General features: G+C 46.9%; 1 protein-coding gene across 1 annotated transcript in view; it reads right to left on the reverse strand.

Annotated features, from left to right (window-relative positions):
* FBN1 (fibrillin 1) overlaps positions 1 to 23,121 on the reverse strand; it is a 207,410-nt gene extending 184,289 nt beyond the window's left edge. The window contains exons 1-2 of the mRNA XM_044438822.1: positions 22,754 to 23,121; positions 2,350 to 2,432 (exon numbers count right to left, since the gene is read on the reverse strand). Coding sequence (XP_044294757.1) covers positions 2,350 to 2,432; positions 22,754 to 22,974 — 304 coding nt within the window. The 5' untranslated portion in view covers positions 22,975 to 23,121. The remainder of the gene's footprint in view (positions 1 to 2,349; positions 2,433 to 22,753) is intronic.
* Between the last annotated feature and the right edge of the window lie 74 nt (positions 23,122 to 23,195).

Raw genomic sequence — 23,195 nt, forward strand, 5'->3', positions numbered from 1 at the left:
TGGAGAAGATCTTCTCTCACCACCAAACACACCTCTGACAGCAACAGTATCAAAAGGAGGGCCTCTCCCAAGCATCTTACAATCTGGGCAAGCTCATTCGGCATTCTAGAACAGCCTTCTGGAAAATTTCTGAACAGATTGCTAAGTCAGCAGAAGCAATGCTATGACTCTGACCTGCACATTCCACAGTGGACTAGCTTTTTCCCAAGTCACATGGATCCTGCAGACTGGCAGACCAGCTTTTCACTTTGTTATGCAGCATGAATGCACAGTAGCATTAATTTGTGCAAGCACAATTTAGGGGAAGTAAATAAGAAATTCTGTTTTTTTAAAAAAACTGATTCCATCCATGTGTGCACAACGGGATAAAGGACACCTAACCATCTACAAAACACAGGCAGAACTGATTTAACAAAAGCTGTACATTCCAAGAAGCAACAGCCCAGCTGGACCTGCTGTTTCCATCCACTAATGAAGGCGAACACCTTGGAAGTCACAAAGGCAGGTTTGTTCCCCAAGATCCCAAGGGGGCAGGACTGTGGCATGAAGCTGCTGCCCTGCTAGCTCCTGACAGTGAAAGTTATTTGCTCCATGCCTTGTGGGAAATGGCGGAGCATTCCTTTCTTAGCTAGCTAAAAGGTCAGGGTGGAGATGGCTAGCAGCCCTTGTGCTCTCATAAGATCTCTACCAGAGCTTGAGGAAGGTGGCAACCCCTTCATTCCAATCAGCAGATTGTGTGCTTCTACAAAAGACCAGCGGTGCAAAGATGCCACAGTAGTAGTACTCACTCTGCACTTCTCTGAGCAGTGAGACATACTAGGGTGCAACTCTGCTTGGTTTCCTTCAAACGTAAGAGTACTGGGAGAACCAGGGCACAATCCTGTGGCAACAGCAGTTCCAGGGTGCCCAAGCTTCCTTCCCTCTCTCTACCTAGAACTAAATCCACCTCACTCCTACCATCAGATTTTCGCAGGCTGAGTTAGAAACACAGAAACAGAGCAAGTCAGAAGGGGCTCCTGGGCCATCTAGTCTGACCCCAGCTCCAAACAGTTCCGCTGACAACATGCCCACCATGTGCAGTTTGGAGGCTTAAGGGCATCTGCCACAGGGGCGATAGGATTGTGCCCTTATAGGATCATTTGCAAAGAGGCATTCCTATGATCCTGGAAACTAGGCAAAAGCAACATTTGCGCTGGTTTATGGGAAGCCCTGCTCAGAGCTCTGCAAAGCTGTGTCATTCCTGCTTGACCCTAACCAGTAGGTGAAATGGATTCAGTGCTTCAGCAGCAACCTGGGAAGAAAAGGCTCACCAGCAAGGCGGTCTGCATTAAGTGAACTTGCCATGCAGGTGTCCTCATGATTAAAGCACTGTGTTTAAACCTGAAGTTGTATCCTGCATCTGCCCAAACATTGGTGCTTTCTCAGTCTGTCCATCCAGCCAGGAGATCCACTACAGATACACCTGAAATTTATTAAGGCTGACCCATTTTTTCCATGGACATTAATCCCACCACAGGCCTAAAACAGACTCTGGTGCTCCTCGCTCCAGCAGCTGGAGTGCCCCTTGGTCATCCCAGCCCTGCCTGTGTTATTGCCCTCCAGAAGACAGACTTAACAGTGCCAACAAAGGAAAGCAGCTGTCATTCAATCAGCACTCAATGACTAGCAGTCTTAAATTTCTCCACAATCCTTGTAGAATTCAGTCACTCCGGGGCATTGTGGGAAATGCAAATGGCACGGCTGCTCAGGACCGAGCAGGGGACCCAGGCGTCAGCAATGTGCCCTGGGCATCCTGAGTTCACTAAGGAGTGAAAGCCAGTCACTGGGTATATCCCACACACGGTACGGCAGAAGGAAGTCTAGGGATGTGGGTGCCACACACTTTCTACTGAGTCAGCCAGTAGCAATTTTCTTTTGCTTTTTAAATGGCACAAGCAAGGAGACTCTCTCTCTCTCTATACACTCACAGCAACACAATCTAGATGTTGCAGAACTTGGTGTACAGCAGCTACACTGTGTGTGGAGAGATTCCTTGGGTACAAGTGCCCGGCTGTAGCTTTTTGTCAAGCAGAAGGAGACAGACCAGGACAACTTTGCCACAGATGTGGAGAGCGGAAGTCCTGCATTTTCCCCTTCTGTCTGTTCTTTTTGCTTATTGCTGTGTGCTTGGACTGGGTTTGTTCTATTCTTGGTGGGAACTCCCAGAACACTCCTGCCCCAAATTGCGTGCCCTTATACAGAGCTGCCTACAGGGGACAGGTCTCCACAATGACATGCAAAACAACACCACTTCTTTTTTAATAGGAGGAAGCAATATATTTAATGAAATAAGTAGTCACAGAAACTTACGGACTATGCACTGGTTTCCACCAGGTAAAGTCTTCCATCCAGGACAACAGTAGGCATTGTAACGTGATCCACATACATTGGGCCTGCAAGATAGAGACAAGGAAAATAATATAATTTTTAAGCCTCTGTAAGTGCTTTTTGTCTGCGCTCGCATGCACACACATGCACACAGTGTCAAAGAAGAGGTGCTATTCCTGAAAGGGGGTGTGTCTCCTTGCTGCTTGCTCCAAGTGACCTCTGGAGCTGACTACAGGAAGCACTCGGCATTTCTGATGTGAGGGAGATCGAGGGAAAGGCTGCAGCACTTGCAGCGGACGTTTTACGTTATTCTGTATAACCTGTGCTCCTCACTTCATGGCCCTCTGCCACCTCAAGAGAGAGCTTCTCTCCAGCAATTTCTCTTTCATTCACTCTTAAAGAAAAAGACATTCAAGAAGAAACTGGACAGCCCTCTGAGTGGGATGGTGTAACTTGGTGTCCCGCAGCAGCAGGGGGTTGGGCTGATGGCCTTCATGGCCCCTTCCGACTCTACTGTTCTAGGATTCTATAGCCTATCCCTCTTCTGCCAGTAGCTGTTCCGACTTAGCATGGTCCCTCTAGCCTTGCCTTGGGGTTTGCTTTAGCGGTTGGCAAACTATCTGAAAAGGCTTTAGAGGTGGGAACTCCAGAGACCTGCTGCTCATGGGCCAGAAGGGTATGAAGAGGAAAACACAAGAGCGGTGGTGAAGGAACCCAAGAGGCAAAGAAAAATGTGGCAGACTAGCTTTGTGGTACATGGCACAGTCCTCCAAGGGGCCTCACTGATGCTGCCTGGAGCCCCACGTGTCTCCTGCAGGAACAACAGTGACACTTGCCAAGAGGCAGCAACCGTGTTCCACATCTCTGCAAGTGTTCTCCTCCTGCACGCCTTCCAGTGAGTGGAGGATGAGTGGCACCACCCAAACTCGGAGGAACATGAAGGCCATGGCTTGCATTTGAAGAGCCTGCAGCTTTTCCTCTGGGACAGAGCACCCCCAAATGTCTCATTCCCCCGTTCAATGGCCTGGGGCATTTCCGACAGAACGTTCAGGCAGAAGGAGAGTCAGTCCCTCTCTCCCTGTCCTACAGCTGCCTTTTGAAAAAACACAGGGAGTCGCACCCCATGAGTTCTTTGCAACAGTTTCTCCCAGTTTCTCAGCAGATGCAAGGATTAGTTAAATTTGTGCCAGGTAGGATTATCATGTGAGCTACACTACCCTCCTTCGTCAACAGCTACCATACCTTTGGAAAATGCTGGAAAATAAGAGCAGGGTCTTGCTTTCTCCATCACATTCTGCTTGCAAACATACCAGAGCCACCTGGCTATGGGCCTTTGCAGACAGAGGCCGGGCCTCGATGGACCTTTTTCTGAACCAGCATGGCACTGAACAGAATGGTGCTTAGTGACTGTTGTTAGAGTGTGTGTGTGCGTGTCCCTCTCTCCTGAGAAACCATATGACAAAATTAGAGTTGGGAAGGTGGGGGCTTGACCATAGGAGTGGTGGGTAAGAGACATGTTTCATTTACTTTTTATTTGATTTGATTGCAAGAGTGTAAAATCGTCTATGCACCCTGCAGCTTCCAGAGTGGTATACCAATATAAGTAAATTAATAAGAAATATAATGAAAACATTGGTTTCTCATCACATCATGATAAACACTGGAAGACAGCAAATATGGTGGCCAGACAAAATCAACCAATTGCAATGCCCGGATAAACAAAAAGGGTTTGGGGCCAGCAATGAAACAGCTGCAGTTTTGGTTCCTGCCATCCCTGCGCAAGCAGGGTATCCCACAGTCTGTATGTCGTAACTGAGAAGCCCCTCTCCCTTGCTGACTCATAAAATAGTTGTGGTACTTGGAGAAAAGGTAATCAGGGAAGGCCCAAGTCGGCAGCAGGGTGGTACAGAGAGATGCACCCATGAAAATATTGGGGCTCCTCACCTGTTCCTCTGTGACCTTCCTATTATATCTAATAAGATAACTGCATCAACCAGAACAGCAGGGTTCACTCCATGTGCAAGCGGAACTAGCACAAATGCAGACAATCAGGTGCTCTCTGTAAGGGCCCATTGTGGTCCACCTCCATTCCTCGCAGTCAGAGCACCAGAAATGCATCTGGACTTGCCGTCTTATCAGCAGTGCCAAACCCTGTTCCAATACCTCGTGCCAATAAGGTAAGCAGAGATTTTCTACCCTTGTTTCCTGCTTGAGGAAATGAGATTTTATCGATACAGGAAATGGTATTTGTTGCTGGCTACCGGTGAAAGCATGTGATTTGCGTTTTTTCAAAGGTTGCTTTAAAGAGTACATTCGGTTCCAGTTCTCTTGATTAGCCTGTCTGATCAAGAGAACTAATCCAAGCCCAAAGCAAGCAAATAGCTTCATGGGACTAGCAATTTACCAAAGGGGACACCCACTGCTCCACAGCTCATCCTCACAGCCAATCCATGGATTTCAATTCACATCCCACTCCGTTTGAAAGGCTCCCCATGTGCAGCTCACACATATTTAATATTGGTATAGTAAAATATATATTTAACAAGGCAGCAACTCCTCTCAAAGTCCAAATGTGCCCCCTTGCCCCAAAGGCTTGCAGGCCCCTGTATCTCTACAAATGAAACATGTTCATGCTTTCCCCAAAAATTGGGATCCATTCCACTCTTTCACAATGGTTGGGTTCATGCAACACAACAAACCATCATGGTTTCCCCCCCTCTGTTGGTCTGGTTTCTTGGTCTGAACTCAATGATGGTGTTTCTCCATGGTAAGTTTGGCCTTTAAAAACCACAGTAAGAAACAATGGTTTGTTTTGTGGTTTCTCTGTACCACCACGGCTTGTTGTGTTATCTGAACCCTGAATCATGGTTTCCATGGTCCTGATATGCAACCACCACAAAGTCCTCTGGAAAGAGGGGCAACTGTAGGAGCTGCTGCAGCAACCCAGCCTCTTTGTGTGGACCAATGAGAGAGCAGCAAGTGACAGAGGCAGGGAGCAATGCTCCTTGGGATTGCATTCCAGGCAGAGACAACAGAAGGACTGAGTTGGGAGGATGGAACCCACAATAACATAGAAGCCACTTGATCATTTGCCAGGCAGTTATGGTAAAAACCTGCACACCATGGTAACCATGGCTGGTTACTTGCCATGTTGTCGAACAAAGCCAATGTGTTGCTGCTTTGTTTTCTGGGCCATGTATAAACAAGCAATGCTACTAAATGGCACTGCTGAGCCTGTGGACCCCTGCGAGCTAATCAGTTCTGCTGTGAATAGCTGGGGAGGGGGAATGATGGCCAGGAAGCCCAAATCCCACTCTGTGCACCCATATACCCATTCTGTGCCTTGAATATTTCCCATGAAGCCTTGACTGGAATGGCCCTCCCCACTCCCCCCCCCCCCGCTAACCAGTCCTTCCTTCCTCACTCACAGTCATCCCTTACATCAGCTCCATTCAGAAAAACCAGAGAGCTTCTCTAATTCACATGGCACAGGACGTAATTGCTACAGAATTCATACAGGAGAGAACAATGTGTAGCTGTCAACCCACATACGCTTGTCCCTGGAAGACGCTGACAGAAAGGTCTTGCAAGCAAATGGAGCAGTGTCAAAACACCACTGCCCCTTCATTAGGGTTTGGTGATCTCTAACAGAGTACAGGAAGATGGAGCAGGGGCTTATGGGTGACTGTGCTGCTCTGAGAAAGCATGGAGCAGCCAGATATCTCATTATATATCACTAACAGTGCTGTTTTTTAAAGCAGGGGAACATGTCAGTGTTTCTTTACAGCAAAAGAACATAGGAGGTTCCTTGGTCTCTCTAGCCCAGCATCCTTGGCATTGACTGGCAGCCGCTCCCCGGGGTTCCAATCAGGATTCTTTCCTGGTGTTACCTGGAGAAGCTGCTAATTGCACCTGCATGTAAAATGCGCGTTCCACCCAAGTTAAGACTTCCCAAACAGTAAACCAGCAAGAACTTTTAAGCTAGTGCTTTTCATAGTTTCTGCCTCGTGGGAACTCTTGACGCACTGGCTTGCCTGCCAAGATAGCTTCTTTGCCAGGCACTGAACTCCTGTGGATCAAAAAGTACTCTGGAATGTGTCCGTGCACACACGAGTGCAAATGCACTCACACATGCACACAGAGCTTGTATGAGGGCACTGCGAGCTGTCATCTGCACCTCATTTGTACTTAGAACGTGCCCAGTAAGTCACCCAGCACACACTTCTGCAAGTCTGTGGCAAGGAAAAGTAATTGTGGAAAGCACGACTCCTGCCTCTCAGAGAAGCAGAATGAGGGATTCCCACCCAGGATCCACCAACAGGATTCTAGGAGCCAAAGAATGCCTCTTGCACACCTCTGCCACAAAGCAACCTGGTTCAACACGGAGATCGATAAAAGATGCCAACCCAAGAGAAGACTTGCAATTCCAACATCCCCCAAATGACCTCCTGGGGACACAGATGGTCCATAGGAAATGCTGGGTCAAACAGTTCCACAACTGTCCCTGAGATAACCCTTTCCTAACCAAGCAGAAACCATATTCTGGGCAAGGGACACTGGCCATCTGTCAGCTCCACCGGGAACAGCGATTTCTGGCATGGCTGCAAGCTCTGCCTGAGGCAAAAGCTTTCCACCAGAAGTCCTGGCGAAGGCTGGCAAAAGTGTGGGAGCTGAATAAATTAAGGCCAGGAGGAGGCCAGACAGAGTAGGAAGAGCGAGTCTGAGAAGACAGCAGCAGAGCGAGAGCGGGGAGCTTAAGTGGCAGAGCAGGGCTGAGGCAGGGCTGCGATGAAAGTGTTTTTTCTCAGGGCAGACAAGGAAGTTGCTATGTGGGGCACCGCGGAAGGGCTTTTAAAATCATTCAACATAAATGCATGTGGAACATTTCAGTTGGCATTGCTGCTCGCTGAAAGTTGGCATCAGCATCTGACTATAATATAACACACGTTCTTCCAAGCAATCACTAGCTGGCTTCCACCTTTTGACAACCAAACTTTTGAAAGGACCCAAAACAACACTGGCCGTGATTTGCAATCATTCACCTGAGGATTTTAAGCCAGTTGGTCAGAGGTTAATTTCTTTGGAAAGGAGAAAACGGTTTCAGGTTCATGTTTGTTTGGAATTAATACTCCTTCACATCAATCTAATTTACCCACGAGATCAGAATTTAAGTAGGACTAATCAATGGATGCACACAAAAGCTTTGCATTGTTTTGGCTGCCTCACATTTCCTGTTTCAGAGTCTTGCCAGCAAAAGCAAGCTCCACAGTTCCTCCACAGTGACACTGAAATCGAGCGCCCTTTGCTAAGTGTCTTAAGGGTTGTACCTGCGTACTTTAGAAAGCAAGTGACCACATACAAACATAAACCTGGGTGGCTACTCTTATGGAAACATGCAGGCTGCGCGGGGCTTACTTATCCGAGTCAGAGCTCACTCCCACATGCCATGGCAGCTGGCCCAAGCCTAATTATGTGGAAGAAGAGTCGGCGGTAAATCATGACATCGTGTTTAGATTCAGGGTGAGAAGAGGTTGACATCATGGCACTTCATATTAAAGCTAAGCAGTAACTTGAATTTATGCTGTATTGCTGCTTAAGCATGACATCTTAATTTTTTCATGCAGTCAATCTCTTGCAAAATTGTAACTTCTGTGTTTAAAACTAAGCAGTACCAAACCTGAAGGTTATCCAGGCATCCTGCCATCAAACTGGAAGCCTTTTCCTCGGACCTGAATGGATGGAATCCAGTTTCTGTTACATATGATGAGCATGGAAGGGCAAAATTCTAGACGTGCTCACAGATTCTCTCATTATAGACTCTTTCGTTCCATGGCCAAATCCTGACACTGAAACACATTCTAGGACTAAGCCCAAGTGAGACCTGGCTCAAATTAATCCCTGCCAGAACATTCAGTTCAAGAAAGAACAAGGATTAATGCACTGTATTTGAAACTCACCCCAAACAAAGGCAACACTACAAGATTAAATAAAACAAAAGCAAAAAGCAAAACCCAGAGGGGCACGGCAGCCTTCTGCCATGAAAGGTACTGCAGGAAGCCCTATCTAAAGCTTTCCCCGACAGGAAGAATTTCCATTTCCATTCAAGACCGGTGGTATCATGGATTAACATGGAGCAATGACTTCAGACAGCAGATTCCAGACAAGACAAATTCCCTGCCTCTCTCTCTGAAAAAATGAGCAGGAATGTTTGACTTTCCATTTCAGGTTCAGAAATATCTCAGGCCAGCACTTGGGATGCTGCAGTGTCACAGACGGCTTCAGCCACATACACAACAGGGATGTAACAGAGGCACAGTGGTTCTCGATACGGGAAGGAAAGGACAAATGCCTGGGCATACGGCACAAGCTGCAACGCACACACAGAGCTCCTGGCCAAGCGTTCTTCCCTGCTTCTGCACAGTTTACCCCCACACTTCAGCAAACTAAAAAGGCATTCCAATATGGAAAGTTATTCTGGGCCAAGATGTTGGAGTTGGCATATCTGCAGTCGTGAACTCTTTTTTGCTTATATTTGGGAAAAGGCAAACAATACCTTTAATCAAAACAATTTGTCTCCTTGTAATCTTATTTCTGTGCACCACAACTCTGTAAAACCAGTTGTTTTTATAATTATAGTAACTGCACTATGATTATGGGATGAGATGTGGCTCTCACATCATTATGATTTAGAGTAATGACATTTGGATGGCTTGAGAGGCACTTAATGGAGGCAGCATTACACAAGGAAAAAACCCATAACACGCATGTGAGACAGTGTTTGATTCTCCGGACAAGCAAAGCAGACCAGAGTGCCCACCCACAGTTAAACAATGTTTATTTTATAAAGAAGGTGGTGATTGCTTCTATGTCTCCTAAATCCTGACATATTTTTAAACACCAAGTGCATATTTTGCCCTGTGAAATGGACCTCTTATGATCCATCATTCCCCTTTCTCTAGCCTTCCCTTGTCTATGCAATTGGCTTTGATATTTCAGTAACATTACAGAAAATACCTTGTATCATATTGGTCCATTGCTCAACCCTGGAACCAGGGTTAGTATTTACCAGGGTTTGCTGCCTTCACTGTAATTAAGATCGCAAACATACAGTGAAGCCGTAAGTAACTCATCAAGCTGCCCCCTATGCCCCGGGCATGGGTATAAGGAAACGTAAGAACTGCTTCTCACAAAGCACACAGAGAAGGCTTCTTGGCCAGTGTCCAAATTTAGCACATAGCAACGATTCGTGCAAATCGTGGCTTACAAACCTGTTTCCATGCCTGAACAAAGTTTAAGCAAAACAGATTGTGGTTAAAGGTTCTGGGTAGGGCTATTAAGGACCAGCATATACCCATACAGGGATAGCCCAAGAGATGATGATATTTAAAGTTTTTCTATGCCATCCCATTACTAAAACTCTCTGGACAGCTTACAGAGGAATAGCAGATGATAGCAGTCCCATGCTAGAAATGGGCTGTTTAAACTTGGAGTATTTAATTTGCATCTGTACCTTTGAATCAGCATATGCAAATTCTATGTAAATCTGTGCCCTCTTTCTTGTGATGCATGTCTTCTTGAGTGAGATCAAAGTGGCCACCCTCGTTCTCTTGCAACACGCAGGAACTGGGCCAGCATTACTCCGTTCCAATAGCTCTGTTCATTTCGTTACAAGGGAGAAGGTAGAGTGCTTTGCTTAGCTGTGTTGATTCAGCTTTCTCCACTTAAAAGGTGCAGGAGAGCGGTGGACCTAGGCCAACTGTATAGCTGTACTTCGCACTCTTCGAGAGTTAGAAGTCAACGGTCTGCCCCAAGCCGCTGGTGACTCCCATCTCGCCTCCCCTCTCCCGCCCCGCTCTCTGCTGCTCCTGGGCCCAAAATCTCTTCTCACCCCTCCTCTCCACTAATAATGGGCAGGCCCAAAAGGTTACATGCGCGGCCTGAAGTGAGATATTGGTATTACAGCATCCAGCCTCAAATGAGCAGGAATAAAAAAGAGGCAGAACAGCTCTGCAGATGGACTGGGGATTCTGCAGCTGTGAGGGCTGGAGGCAAGTCAGGAATTCAAAATGACATACAGCAACACCAAATGCTTTACTGACCTCAGTTTCTATCACACTGAGAATGGCCAAATACGGTAACTGATATTACTCAACACCAACGGACCTCTGCAAAATGTTACAGAAGTTTCCTATCTTGCCGGAATGAGAAGATCTCATCCAATCTGACAATGGGGTGCCATTCTCACTTTCAGTCAAGACACATGCAGAACAGTTTTACGGGCGTGTTTTTCCCCGCATGCCAATACTAAAATCAACTTATTGACACACTGCCGCATATGCCATGAATTTTAATAGACGTGTGCACACTACTGAATTTTAGGAGGAATCCCATGCATGCACACGTGTGCCTGCGCACACCCACCCGCAAATGTGAATGAAATATTTCCGTTCCATCACTTTGTACTGCTCATAAAATTCTGGTGGCCCAACAGTTTCAGACAATCTGTTTACAAGTTGCGCAGTATGAATTAGTATTGTTTTATTTCCATAATGTACACAAGCAGGTACTTTAGTCACTTACAGCCAAGCCATCTCAAACTTATGTTGGCTTAACTTTTTTATTTACCAAGCCATTTGTATTCTTACAAATTTCCTTTGTTCAATATACTATCTTGGTTGGACTGTATCCAGTGTTTTAATTTCATAAGCGGAAGGCGTCCTTCTGAAAACATAATGGAAACTTTGGATCTGTCTCACACTCTCAAGTGAAACAATACACATGTATGAGATCAAACCCAATTTTGTTCTCATGTTATTTTAGCCTTTTCATGCTAAATCATCTCCATCCTTGTGATAGTTTAATCTTTTCACATGACAGAGACTGTTTATGCAGCCTTAGAACTACAAACCTATGCAGCAGTTAAGCTGCAAGATAACCACACACGTGTGGAGAAAGAGAGATCTTGGCTTAAAAAATGCATTTAGTAGTATTGGATGAATGGTTGCTCCAAGATTAGGAAACTAAATTTCAAAGCAGAACTTCTGCAGCAGATTTTGCATATGCCTGGGAATGAGGAGGCAGATCCTGGCTCCAACAAAGCAGAACACAAGAAAATGAACAAAAAGTGTGACCTTTTGGTTTTTATGATACTGTATCTCAGCAGGGTATGAACAGTGTATTAGACTGCTCGAGTAATGGACTTGGAGCAGAGACACAACTAGATTCAAAGCCCACTGCAAACAATGACCCACTGCACTAAATCACTACTGCTATAGCGTGTGCTTGCACACGCCAAGAGATTTTCAAATATTGAAGCCGCAGCTTGTGTTGTCTGAACATGGGAACTATGGGTTGTGTAAGGGCAGTTTAACCTTCACATAAACAGCCCCTGGGCTTGGACAACACATCCAGTAACAAGCAGATGTTGGTGTGAGCTGCAGCTACAGAGTATTGTTAGACATGCAGATGGTAGGCATGTCATGAGCAGAGCCGGCTGGACCTGGAGGTCAGTCTAGATGGCCCAGGAGGAGCCTTCTGACTTGCTCAGTTTCTATGTTTCTACAGAGTATTGTTCAATGAAATGAACTGGGTCCATGAGTAGCCCTGACCAAATAGACCAAAACCTCAGCTCCCCACCTTGGAAAACAAAAACAACCCTTTGCAAGGATGAACGATATGAAAACACAGTGTAGAACTTCTGTCATTAAAAAATACATTCTTCAGAATGTCAACCAAATGTTAAGAACCTAGATTTTCATATAAAGAAGTCCAAGGCATATTATGATGCCTACTTAAAAAGACCCAGCAAAACAAATACAATCAATGACTTGTATAAGCAGTACTGTAACTGGCCTCGCTATGGTCATGTATTGTCTTTGGTTACCCACTCTCTGTCCACGGTGAAGAACTCAAGGCAGGCAAGCTAATGGAAGTTTAACCCAACAAGACTGAAATGTAGGTGACAGATCGCTATTTTAACAGGGGATTGGAGGGAAACAGCTGGCGTTAAGCCTCCTTGACAGCAAAGCTACATGTTACACTCACCAAATGAGAAACATCTGCCAGTAAAGAACTTAAGATGCAGCACAGTAAGAATGCTGGGAGCTCTTTAAGTTATTTTAAGAAGAAAGTAGGCGATGCAGTGCAGTTTTTGGTTTTGCTTCTGCTTGGTGAGGCCAAAGGTCTATCTCCGGAGTGGCAAACCGATTTCTTCTCAAGGACCAAATTCAACACTAAAGAAGATTTCTGGGATCAAATCCCAGTGGCAACAGAGCCCCCAAATGCCAGTCTGTTTAGCTTTAGGTTCTTATGCCAGTAAGCTTTGGGAAAAGCCTTTCAGCCTTTTAGCATGGGGTGCAGGAGAGAGAGACTGCACACAAAAACTTGGGAAAACATCAAGCAGTCCATGGCTGGGGAAAGGGAGTGGCACATTCTCTTCTATGGAACTCTGGGGGGCCAGACTGGAATGCTAGAAGGACCAGAGTGAGCTCTCAGGCTTGACGTTTCACACCTCTGACCTATCTTGTCCAGAAATATTTAGGATTTCCCCAAAGACTGGGTGGGAAAGGGAGAAGGTAGTACAAATACAGAGATGAGCCTGATCAGACCAAGGTCCTCTCTAGTCCAGCATTCTACTCCTACAGTACCAAACCAGATGCGCCACCCCCGCCCCCATGGGAAGCCTACAAACAGGGCTTAAGCACAACACCACACTCCCACTCATGTTCCCTAGTAGCTGATAATGGGAGATATACTGCCTCCCAGGAAGGATTAGCAGCCATTGATGACCTTATCCTCCATTAATTGGTCTCCAAGTTTCCAACACAGCCATTTCCTAATCAAGAGTTAAGCAGCTCTTTCAGACACCCTTTTCTAAGGCTCTGGGACTCTACTGGCAGCACCCCCAGTCTAATGCATTGTCCGTTTCTTTCCACCATGGACTCTTTCCTTCCTTGATGCGGACAGATCTTCATTGTGATCTCTGCAAAAATAAAGATTGCAGTGAGGGGTAAAATCACCTCCAATGCTGAAGCCACCTTCCACTGAGAGACAATATTCCTCTACCTCCCTAGCCCAATACTGTCTGCTCTGACTGGCAGCAGTTGTCTAGGGTTATTTTTCCCCTTCTCTTTTCCACTGTTATTTTTCTTTTCTTGAATGTATATAATTAAGTCTGCAAAAAAGGAAACCCTGCCTTTTCTGTGAAGCCATTGGCACACACACCCCCCTCCTGACTGCATTAAGCAACATATTGGAATGTTTAAATAGGCACTATGAAGAATCCCTCCAAAACAAGAAAATAAAGTTTAAGCTCCACAAATGTGTCTATAACCCTGACCTTGATTCCAGTATCAGTAATATCAGTAATACTGGCAAACAACATAGTGCAGAACACACATTATATAAAAATTCAGTTATCCAAACATTCCAGTTATCCAAATACAGCATGAACTTCTTACAAATATGTGACTATTTGGTTATCCGTAAGTCAATTCAGGGAAGCGAGATTTTATTTAACATTTTACATTTAAAAAAAAAATATTTTGCTGGATCCGAGCTCATGTTCGTTGGACCAGTAGAAGCACATGGCGTGAACACGGAACCGCTTCTGGACAAACTGCTCATTGACAAATAGCTGTCCATCTGAAAGATGTACATTTCCTGGCATCTGTCAGTTTTCGTGAATCGCTCCCGATTCAAAAGGCAAGTTGCCATGTAGTTCCATGGGTACATAGCATGGCAAGGGGGTGGATGAAAGGAGCCAACAAGGTGCTCCAGCCAGAAGAAGCACGAAAAAGCGCTTGAGGTTTTTTTCAGACTAAACCAATATTTACCAGTATGGTAAGTCTGATTTTCTTTAGCAGGCTTTTAGTGGTAAATACTAGTTAGAAACGAAAAACCATAAGCCTTAATTATAAATTGGGATATTAAACTTACCACTAAGATATTCGAGAGACCAGCCCTTAACCAAACAAGTGGGATTTGGACCACAGAAATGAGAGGTTAGTTCGAAACCGCATTTTTTAAGGAAAAGCAGGGCAGTATGAATACTAGTACCTGAAAAATGAAGTATGCATTAGTTTTTTCTCAGGCTGCATAATTATCCTACTTCTGCAAGCAAAGAGCTATGAAGGAAATGGGAGCCAAGCCCCCGAGGCTGGTGTCTGTGCCCAGAAGGTTGGAGCACTTGCTTGGGCCCAGGTACCCAAGCTGGGCCCAACCAGCACTGGCACCTGGCCTGCGGCTTGAACATGATCAGATGTGAAGCATCACCAGAAAACAGGAAATTAATCTGCAGAAAGGAGGGCACCAACTAGCAAATGAGTGGAGACGTTAATGCATCCACGTAGAAAGAAGAATGTATCCAAATGCTGTTTATTCACACTGCGATGTGGAAGACTATGAGGGGATGAAACTCTCTCCCTGCCGTCCTGACTCTACTTGATGGTGAGCATCTGTCGCTCTCCTTTTGCAAGGTCCGTCTTCTGTAGCCCAGACAGTCCTCCAAAGAAAGGACACCTTCAAAAGCCCATCAAACAGAGGCTCTCCTCTAAAGCCCGAAACAAGCCATCTCTGCCACTTGACAGCCCAGCAACTGCATGGTTCTCGCAGCGGCCACGGATCCTCTCATGCAGCTCAGCACTGCTGCCACCACTGGGCAAGCGCACGGAGGAAGGGAAGCAACTGTGGAGGGCATGCCTGCGGCTAGACTGCCACGGCCACCAGCTGGCGTCACAGTGCCACCACTCCCTTGCCCCTGGGAACCGTCCCGAGACTTCTTCTTGGCTTCGGCAATGTTGCATGCGCTGCTCCTTCTACGGATGTCCTCCCGCTGAGATCTGGACTACAACCCCAGCATTCCTGGCCAGCGACTGTACAGGCTGGGGCAGATGGGAACTGAACTCCTAAATATCTGGAGGACATCAGTTGGAGGAAAGCTGTCCCGCCCACCCGCCATTTTGGCTGCCATGAAGACAGAACATTGCCCAGTTTTGCCTTTCCTTTGATAGAAAGCTAAGATCCCTAGGATGCTGAACATGGGATGCCACCCAGTACCAAATCCCAAGTTTTGTTGGCTTGCCATTTTGTTTCTGTGCCCTTAACAGCTGCTTGATCAGTGACCTTACCTCCTCCAGGTTCTCAGAATTCACCTGCTATGTACAAACTGGTTTAACTAAAATTCCAGAGTTTGAACCTTCTGGATCCTTCCATTTCTACCAGGTCCCTTAAACTCCAGGCATGTTAAAGGCTTTAGTTACTGATTTCTCCAGATCGAGCTGAAATTAAAGGCAGAGGAAGAGAGTGTGGCCTTTTTCTTGTAAATTAGCAAGCAGCTGCAGAAATCAGGTGGCAGCTCAAAATGCCTGGAAGACACTGGGTCAGGGAAGGGTCAGTTACAGTGCACAACCAGGAACAGAGAGTGACACCCTATACTGACTCAGCCTCTTGGTCCCCTGGCCCAATATTGCCAACACTGACTGGCAGAAACTACCCAGGCTGTTAGCCCAGGGTTTCTCAAACCCTTCCTAGAGGTGCTGGTGATCAAACCTGAACCCTCCCAGGTGCAAAGTACATGCTCTACCACTGAGCCATAGATGAGGGCGGGGGGGGGGGGACACGTCTTCACACTGCCACTAACACCTATTGAGCTATCTTTGGCCAGACAGCATAATTCAGCCCAACCCACCTCACAAGGCTGTTGTGAGGATACAAAGAGGGAGGAGTTTTGTGTATAGCCCACCTTGAGCTCCTTAGGGGAAAGATGGGAGTGAGAGTTAATAAAAACAAAACAAACTGTCAAGAAGTTTATTATTTTGCATTACCAGCATTGCATCACATAATGCCAGGTCTTTTATGGAACATATTCTATTATATTGCAATTATACCCCACTGTTTCTCCTCTTGCAAGGAATTCAAGGCAGCTAACATAGCTCTATGTTTATCCTCACAACAACAGATGGGTTAGACTGTCAGTGGATGACTGGGCCAGTTAGCCCGCCGGCATCATGACTGAGTGGGTACTCTCCCAGGACCCTAGTCTGACACTCTGATCACCACATTGCACTGGCTCTCCAGTACTTTTGGATACGAGGCATCCAGTACTCAGGGACAAAAATGTGAGTTTACTCAAACAGGAGGTACCATTTCACCTGGCAACACCTAGAAGGTACGGTTCAAAGAAATAATTTCCAATCGAACTTTGAAATGCAACCCAACACCTCAGCTACAGCCATCTTCCACCAGCTAAAACAGAAACTTAACAGGGGGAAAGAATTCTATCAACATTACTTCGATATCAGCCTTTTTTCCACGAAATACTCTAGTCTAGCAAGCTCTGGATACCAGGCAGCAAGAAACCTGCTAAGCTTTCCACAATTACCTTAGGATATTGCATCATGTAAACAAGAGGTTTAGCTAAACAATACTCCCCATCACTCCACTAGGACTTCTTCAAGAGTTCCAGGGTTTCTGCCGCTGCTACCTTAAGTTCTCAAATGTACAGGGCTAAAAACAGAACCAGAATATCTCTGGCTTCAATATCCAAAGCCTGCACCAAAATGGATTTTCACTGCAGATCCACGTTTAAATAAACACCAGTCTCGTCCTTCTGCCCTACACATAACAAGGCACTCAAAAACGCCACTGACAAATCAGGCACACCATCGCCACCACCCAAGGGTTCAGATCTTCATTCCTCTGCAATAGTTCGAGGGACCGTCTGCTCACATGCTTAAGAGTCAAGTCAGAAAACTCTCTGAACACAGATGAGGCTCCCCTTCCCCCACCACACACACCCGCCTGCCGCACTCTCTATCCAAACTACAGTTACATGAAAACAAAAGTCCACCCGCATCTGCTAATGATTTATACTGTAATTCTTAGGACTTGGAATATATTTGTACTTTGGAGAAGAATGAACACAGGGAAAAATAAAAAGTGTATTAATCTTCTTATGAAATTCAAGCATGATACATACAAAGTTAAACGTTTCACTCCCCTCCAACAAAGAGGGGACTTGACCACACTCTTAAAATCTCCTTCCACTGGAGAGATCAGGTTTTCTATGTGCCATGTTTGGTTTAATTATGCCATGTGTTTTCTTTTAACGTTGTCTTCCAGAGCACACTCTCACTCTGTATCTTTAATATCACATATTTGTAATATTAATATCTTAAATTTCACATATTTGTAATTCTTCCTAGTTGCTTTTCTACTTAACACCAAAAGGGGCGGGAAGCACTATCACAACTTGACTCCTTGAAAACTATCCAGTCAATCTCCATTTAAACCAGCATAAATTCTCTTCAGGTTTGCTTTTTCTCAAACATTCATTTATTACCTTTTCGAGGAGCAGGAGTTGTTATGAGACAAGAAGGTATTACATTCTAATGCTAGTAAGTGTCTATTCTCAAGTGTACCTAGTTAGAATTCTTATTTACCCCTAATCGTCAGCCAAGCCCAGCTCAAGAGTGCTGTTAGCACTGTCAATTGTACAGCTGCCTGTGAACAACCAAAAATGTCCGTTCAAATGTCAGGCAGTCCCAATGTTTCTGCTAGAACAAGGCGGGGGACTGAGGCCAAAGTCCCGGGTCCTGCAGGATGGAGCAGGTGGGGACTCCAGGAGATGGGGCAACAACATGAGCAAGCTCAATTTTATTCCTGTAGCCACGATGGCATTACGATTTAAGCGAGTTTAAATTGCAAAACTGTGCTTACAAGAGCTGAGCAGGGCATCCATGCATACAGTGGCCATAAACTAGAGATGACCTGACAGCATTTAACAGCAAACACAATGCAGAACTCTGCATGCCTGGAGTACCTTTTAAAAAAAAAAATCATCAAGACTGGCAAATAGTTACATTGTTATTGTCCTCTAACATTCTTTAGAGGCCTCCAGTGGCTATAAGGGAGGATAAACATGTTTAAAATAAATGAATAAAATGCAGCCACAGTTGTAAAACATGGAAAGGTGGTTGAGAAAGAGAAGAAATAAAACATGAGCTGTTCCACAATGGAAGCAACACACTGCCAACTAATGGGGTAGGGCACGGGACTGTTCGGTCCGGGGTCTAAAATGCCCAAGCTGCGCCACTGGGCGAGCCACATCTCACCCAGGCGCCTCCTCTTCCCCCAGTGCTCTTTCTGAGTGTCCACATGAAAGTGAGAGATGCAGGGAGTGCTCCCAGCACCACCATGGGTAGACAACCATCTTTCTGCCCCTCAGGAGCTAAGCAGCAACCATGAAGCCTACGCACACCAAAACCACATTCCCCACTGCCTCCGTCATGCACATGCCGCACTTTTTGATGACAGCCACACTGCAGTGGCACAGTGACAATTGGGTGCTTCTGCACAGGGGAAAGACCCCAAGGGCAAGGCAATGAGTGGAGAAGGAAAACACTGGCCCCATGCTAGAGTCAGTGGGTCTGAAATTGAGAAATAATTCTGAACAGAGCCTTTGCATGCATTCTGAACATCTCAGAGATATCAGCAGTGTTCTGTCAAGAATGCAAAAAGTTTACTGAAGATGAAAAACATATCCTGGAACTTCATAGTTATCGCTCTTTACTTAATTAGTACAAGAGGTCTTAAAGTCATCTGAAACATACTAATAAAATATTAAAAGCATACAAATAAATGAAAAGACAAAGCAAAAAGGAGAAAGAGGAAACAGAAATGCCTCCTAAAGATATGGACAGATCACATACTAGATCTCTTATCATCCCATTAAACACCATTTTAAATAATTTGCAAAAGGCAGACTTGAATTAATTCATGCATTTATACGAGAGTTTTAGCTCAACACTGTACTGTTTTAGCAATTTTCCCCTTACAAAGTAAAACGTACAATACAGAATATAACTTTTCTGCCTACATTGCATCTTAGCTATGCTTAAAAAGGTAAAGGTAAAGGGTTCCCCTTGACGTTACATCCAGTCATGCCTGACTCTAGGGGGTTGTGTTCATCTCCGTTTCCTGGCTGAGGGAGCCAGCGTTTGTCCACAGACAGTCTCCGTGCTCATGTGGCCGGCATGACTAAACACCGAAGTGCACGGAACGCTGTTACCTGCCCACCGAAGTGGCGCCTTTTTATCTACTTGCATTTGCTTGCTTTCCAACTGCAAGGTTGGCTTAGGGAGGCTTAACACTTTGGCTCTCACTTGCCAAAGCTTTGCCATCTCTGGAGCCTGAAGTGCACTAGGATGCATTTGCAGATCTACATCAGAGAGGTACCAAATGAACCATATCAGCCTGATAAGACAAAATCAAGGTACTTGGTACTGGACATATACTGGAAGTATACACTCCCACTGTATGAGATTGCATGCTGGACTGAAACTCGGAAGAACACTAGGTCAGTTACAGACTCGCATCCTAATCTACCTCGCAGGGTTGTTGCGGGGATAAAAGTTTGTAATCTGCCTTGGGTTCCTTGCAAGAGAAAGAAAGCAAGCTTATAAATGTAACAATATGCCTATGTCTGTAACAGGGAACTAAAAGTACCAAAGCCCATACATTTATTTGCACCACAACAAAAGAAGCAGACACTGACATTTAAACCAGAGTTGGCACAGCAAGCGCACGAAGACACAGGATTACAGAATCCCCAGTAACGACATCCTAAGCATGACATCCAGATTTTACAGTTCTCATCCAACTGAAATGTCCCATGAGCTCAGACCTCTTCAGCAAAGTGTAGCACACATGTTTGAACTCTCCTCTCCAGTCCATGCATGCGCACGCACACACGCTCTTAAAAAGCTAGGCCAGTTCAGGACAAGGCAACCATCAGTTTTGCTTTGAATCTCCTTGACAAATGTGCAAGAACATTAAGTAGAGTCTGTGTGTGCTCTGAAGGAGTACATTTCCCTCTTCTGGCATAACACATAAACCTTAGAAGTCAGCTGTACCTCCCCTGCAAAAGCAGTGTGGTGAAGCTGTATTTATTTATTAGATGTATATCCCACTTGTTCCTTAGAACAAACTCAAAGCTGATTATATCATTCTCCTGCTGGCCCTCAATCATCTCTGCACAACAGCAACCTTGTGAGGTAGGCTGGGCTGAGAGTCTGGGACTGGCCCAAAGGCTCCATGACAGAGCGGGGTCTCAAACCTAGACTACCCGAGTCCCAGTCCCGTACTCTCAACCACTACACCACATTGGCTCACACCATGGGCCCTAAAAGTATCATTTCCAACCAGCTGAGCCATGAGAAGATGCCACTCATATAAGCCAGTTACTGCACAATCCCAGCTTGTCTATTCAGAGGAAAGCCTCCACTGCGTTCAGTGGCGCTTTCTCCTAGGAAAGTTTGTATAGGATTGCAGCTCTGCAGCCTAATCGGGGTACTCAAAATCACAGCACACCACCAAAAGAGGAACAAGCAGAATGAGACGCACTGTGCCAAAGCAGCTGATAAAACAAACAGTTGCAGCTAACTTCAGCAAGTGAGCCCAGCCACATCCAGAGGAAAGAAGAGATAACCCCTAGAGTACTCCCCCACCTATTCCTGGATTAATAGCTAACCTGACTTGGAGATCTGACTAATCCAGTCCCAAGCTTAAATGTGGGTACCTGAAAGTTCTCCCACACAAGCCGTGCCGAGTTGGAATAGGATTGAATGGCATTGTGCAGGGGCACTTCTACGAGCTGTGCCTGGAGTTTACTGCAGCACAGACTGACACTGAGAGACAGGAGAAGTCAGAGACCCAGTACACTTAAGGGCTGCTCAAACTCAGAGGCATCCCCAGCTTGTCCAATGCACTCAGCTGAAGCATTTGTGCCAACTTATTAATGCAACATCATGATTTGTGACCAATGAGTTCTTGCCTTGAGAAGACTGAGACAGTCCATGGTATCCCTCTAGAAGGACCTCCAAGGCTGTCACAAAGAGGAAGGTCAAGAGCTCTTCTTGCTGATACCAGAGCACAGGCCACAGAATAATCAAGTCAAGCTGCAACAACCCAGATTCAGGCTGGACATCAAGAAAAGCTTCCTCATGGTCAGAGCAATATGAGAGAGGAACCAACTGCTTAGAGAGGAGATGGGCTCTCCCACACTACAGACATCCAAAACGAATAGCCATCTGAGTGGGATGGTGTAAGTTGATGCCTTCAATAGCAGGGGGTTGGACTAGATGGCCTTCATGGCACCTTCCAGCTCTACTATTCTATGATTCTAAGTAAGTGCACCCACAGACATATGCACACCTCTCCCCAAATTTTTTTGCTGGCATAGTAAGGGCTGCAATCAGCTTTCCTGTTCCCAAATGAACACACACTGCAAGAAGCTAGATTACTGCTTTAACTTGAGTTCTCTGCCTTTGCCTGGATAAAAAAAGTATCGGAAAGCGGCATGTGTTAGCAACCTATCTATCCGGCAGACTGCAAGCAACTAATCTCTGAATCGGCTACCCAGGAGTATCACTAGCATTCCTTTCCTCCACCACCCCACTTTGAGCAAAGCCTTCTCCAGCCTAATCAACACCTCTGTGTCAAGAGAAACTCTTGTTCTGTTTGCTCAACCCAATATATGTTGCTTGCTCTGATTGCTCCAGGACCTCAGGTGGACATCACTGCTGCCACCTGCCACCAGATCACTTACAAATAGTGATGCCTGGGACTGAACCTGTGGATTTCTGCCTGAAAAGCACAGGCTCTAGTTTCTTCATCCTTAACAGGTGGAGGCAACAGTAAGGGGAGAAAACATCTCCATCAGCCCAAGGAAACTGCATCACCCACACCGGTCAGCTTAAGTTCTCGCGATCAGGTTCTAGCCCTGGAAACAGGTGCCTTCACATCGGACAGGCTGCATCTATCAAGGCCAACAACGAAGCTTCAACAAGGCTGTTGGTTGCCCAGGTGCCACCAATTTCATTTTGCATTCGATGTGAAACTGAACTATACTGAGCCAGAATATCGAGCGCATTATTGCTTTGCTGGCCTGCAGCAGCAGCTTTCCAGGGTCTCCGCTCGGGAGGCGGGGTGCGGGGTGGGAGAGGAAATGTGTCTTTCTCACTGAGGCTAATAACTTCTTTGGAGGAAAAGCTGCCAGGAATTAAATCTGGGACCTTCTGCGTGCAGAGGGCGAGCCAACCCGCCGCGAGCCCTGCTCCGCTCGCCAAGCCACCGTGTCCCTGGATCGGGCTGCAACAGCAGCGACGGCGTGCGAGCTCGCCGTGGGGCGAACCGCCGCGCCAGGGCCGGCCGCGGGCACGTCCAGGGGAAGGGGCCGTGCCGAGGCGCCGGGGACCCCGCGGCCGCCGGCGGAGGGCGCGGCGGCGGCGGGCGGGCGGACGGGTCGGGGGTGCGCGCCTCGCCTCCCGCCCTCGCGGCCCGGCCGGGCCGGGCCGGGCAAGCGTCCCGCGTCATTCCAGGCAATTACCCTTTGAGCGCATCGTGCCCCGCGGCGCCTCCCGCCTGCCCTCGCCTCTTAGCCCGGCTGGCTCGGCTGCTGCTTTCCTTCGCGGAGACGACGGCGGCGGCGGCGGGGGGGGCGCCCGCGTCCAGAGTGCCCTCGACAGCCCCTTCGGCCGGGGAGGAGCAGGAGCCCAGCAGCACGGTACATCCCAGGGCGAGCCTCAGCAGCAGCCCGCCGGGCCGCATCTTGCCCCCGGTGGCACGGGCGGGGGCTCTGCCTTCGTCCTCGGCCAAGCGCTCGCGGCTCGGCTCGGCTCGGCTCGCCGCCGCCGCCCGCCTTGCACTCGGATCGCGCCCGCGCCGCTGCAAGGGGACGTGGATCCCTCCTCTGGCTTGCCGGGCGGCTCAAGCGGAGGAGACGCGCTCCCTGGCGAGGCTGTGGACGGGAGGGAAATGGCGGGGGGAGG

This window comes from Varanus komodoensis, unplaced genomic scaffold, assembly GCF_004798865.1.
Source record: "Varanus komodoensis strain SLA01 unplaced genomic scaffold, ASM479886v1 scaffold33, whole genome shotgun sequence".
Taxonomy (NCBI): domain Eukaryota; kingdom Metazoa; phylum Chordata; class Lepidosauria; order Squamata; family Varanidae; genus Varanus; species Varanus komodoensis.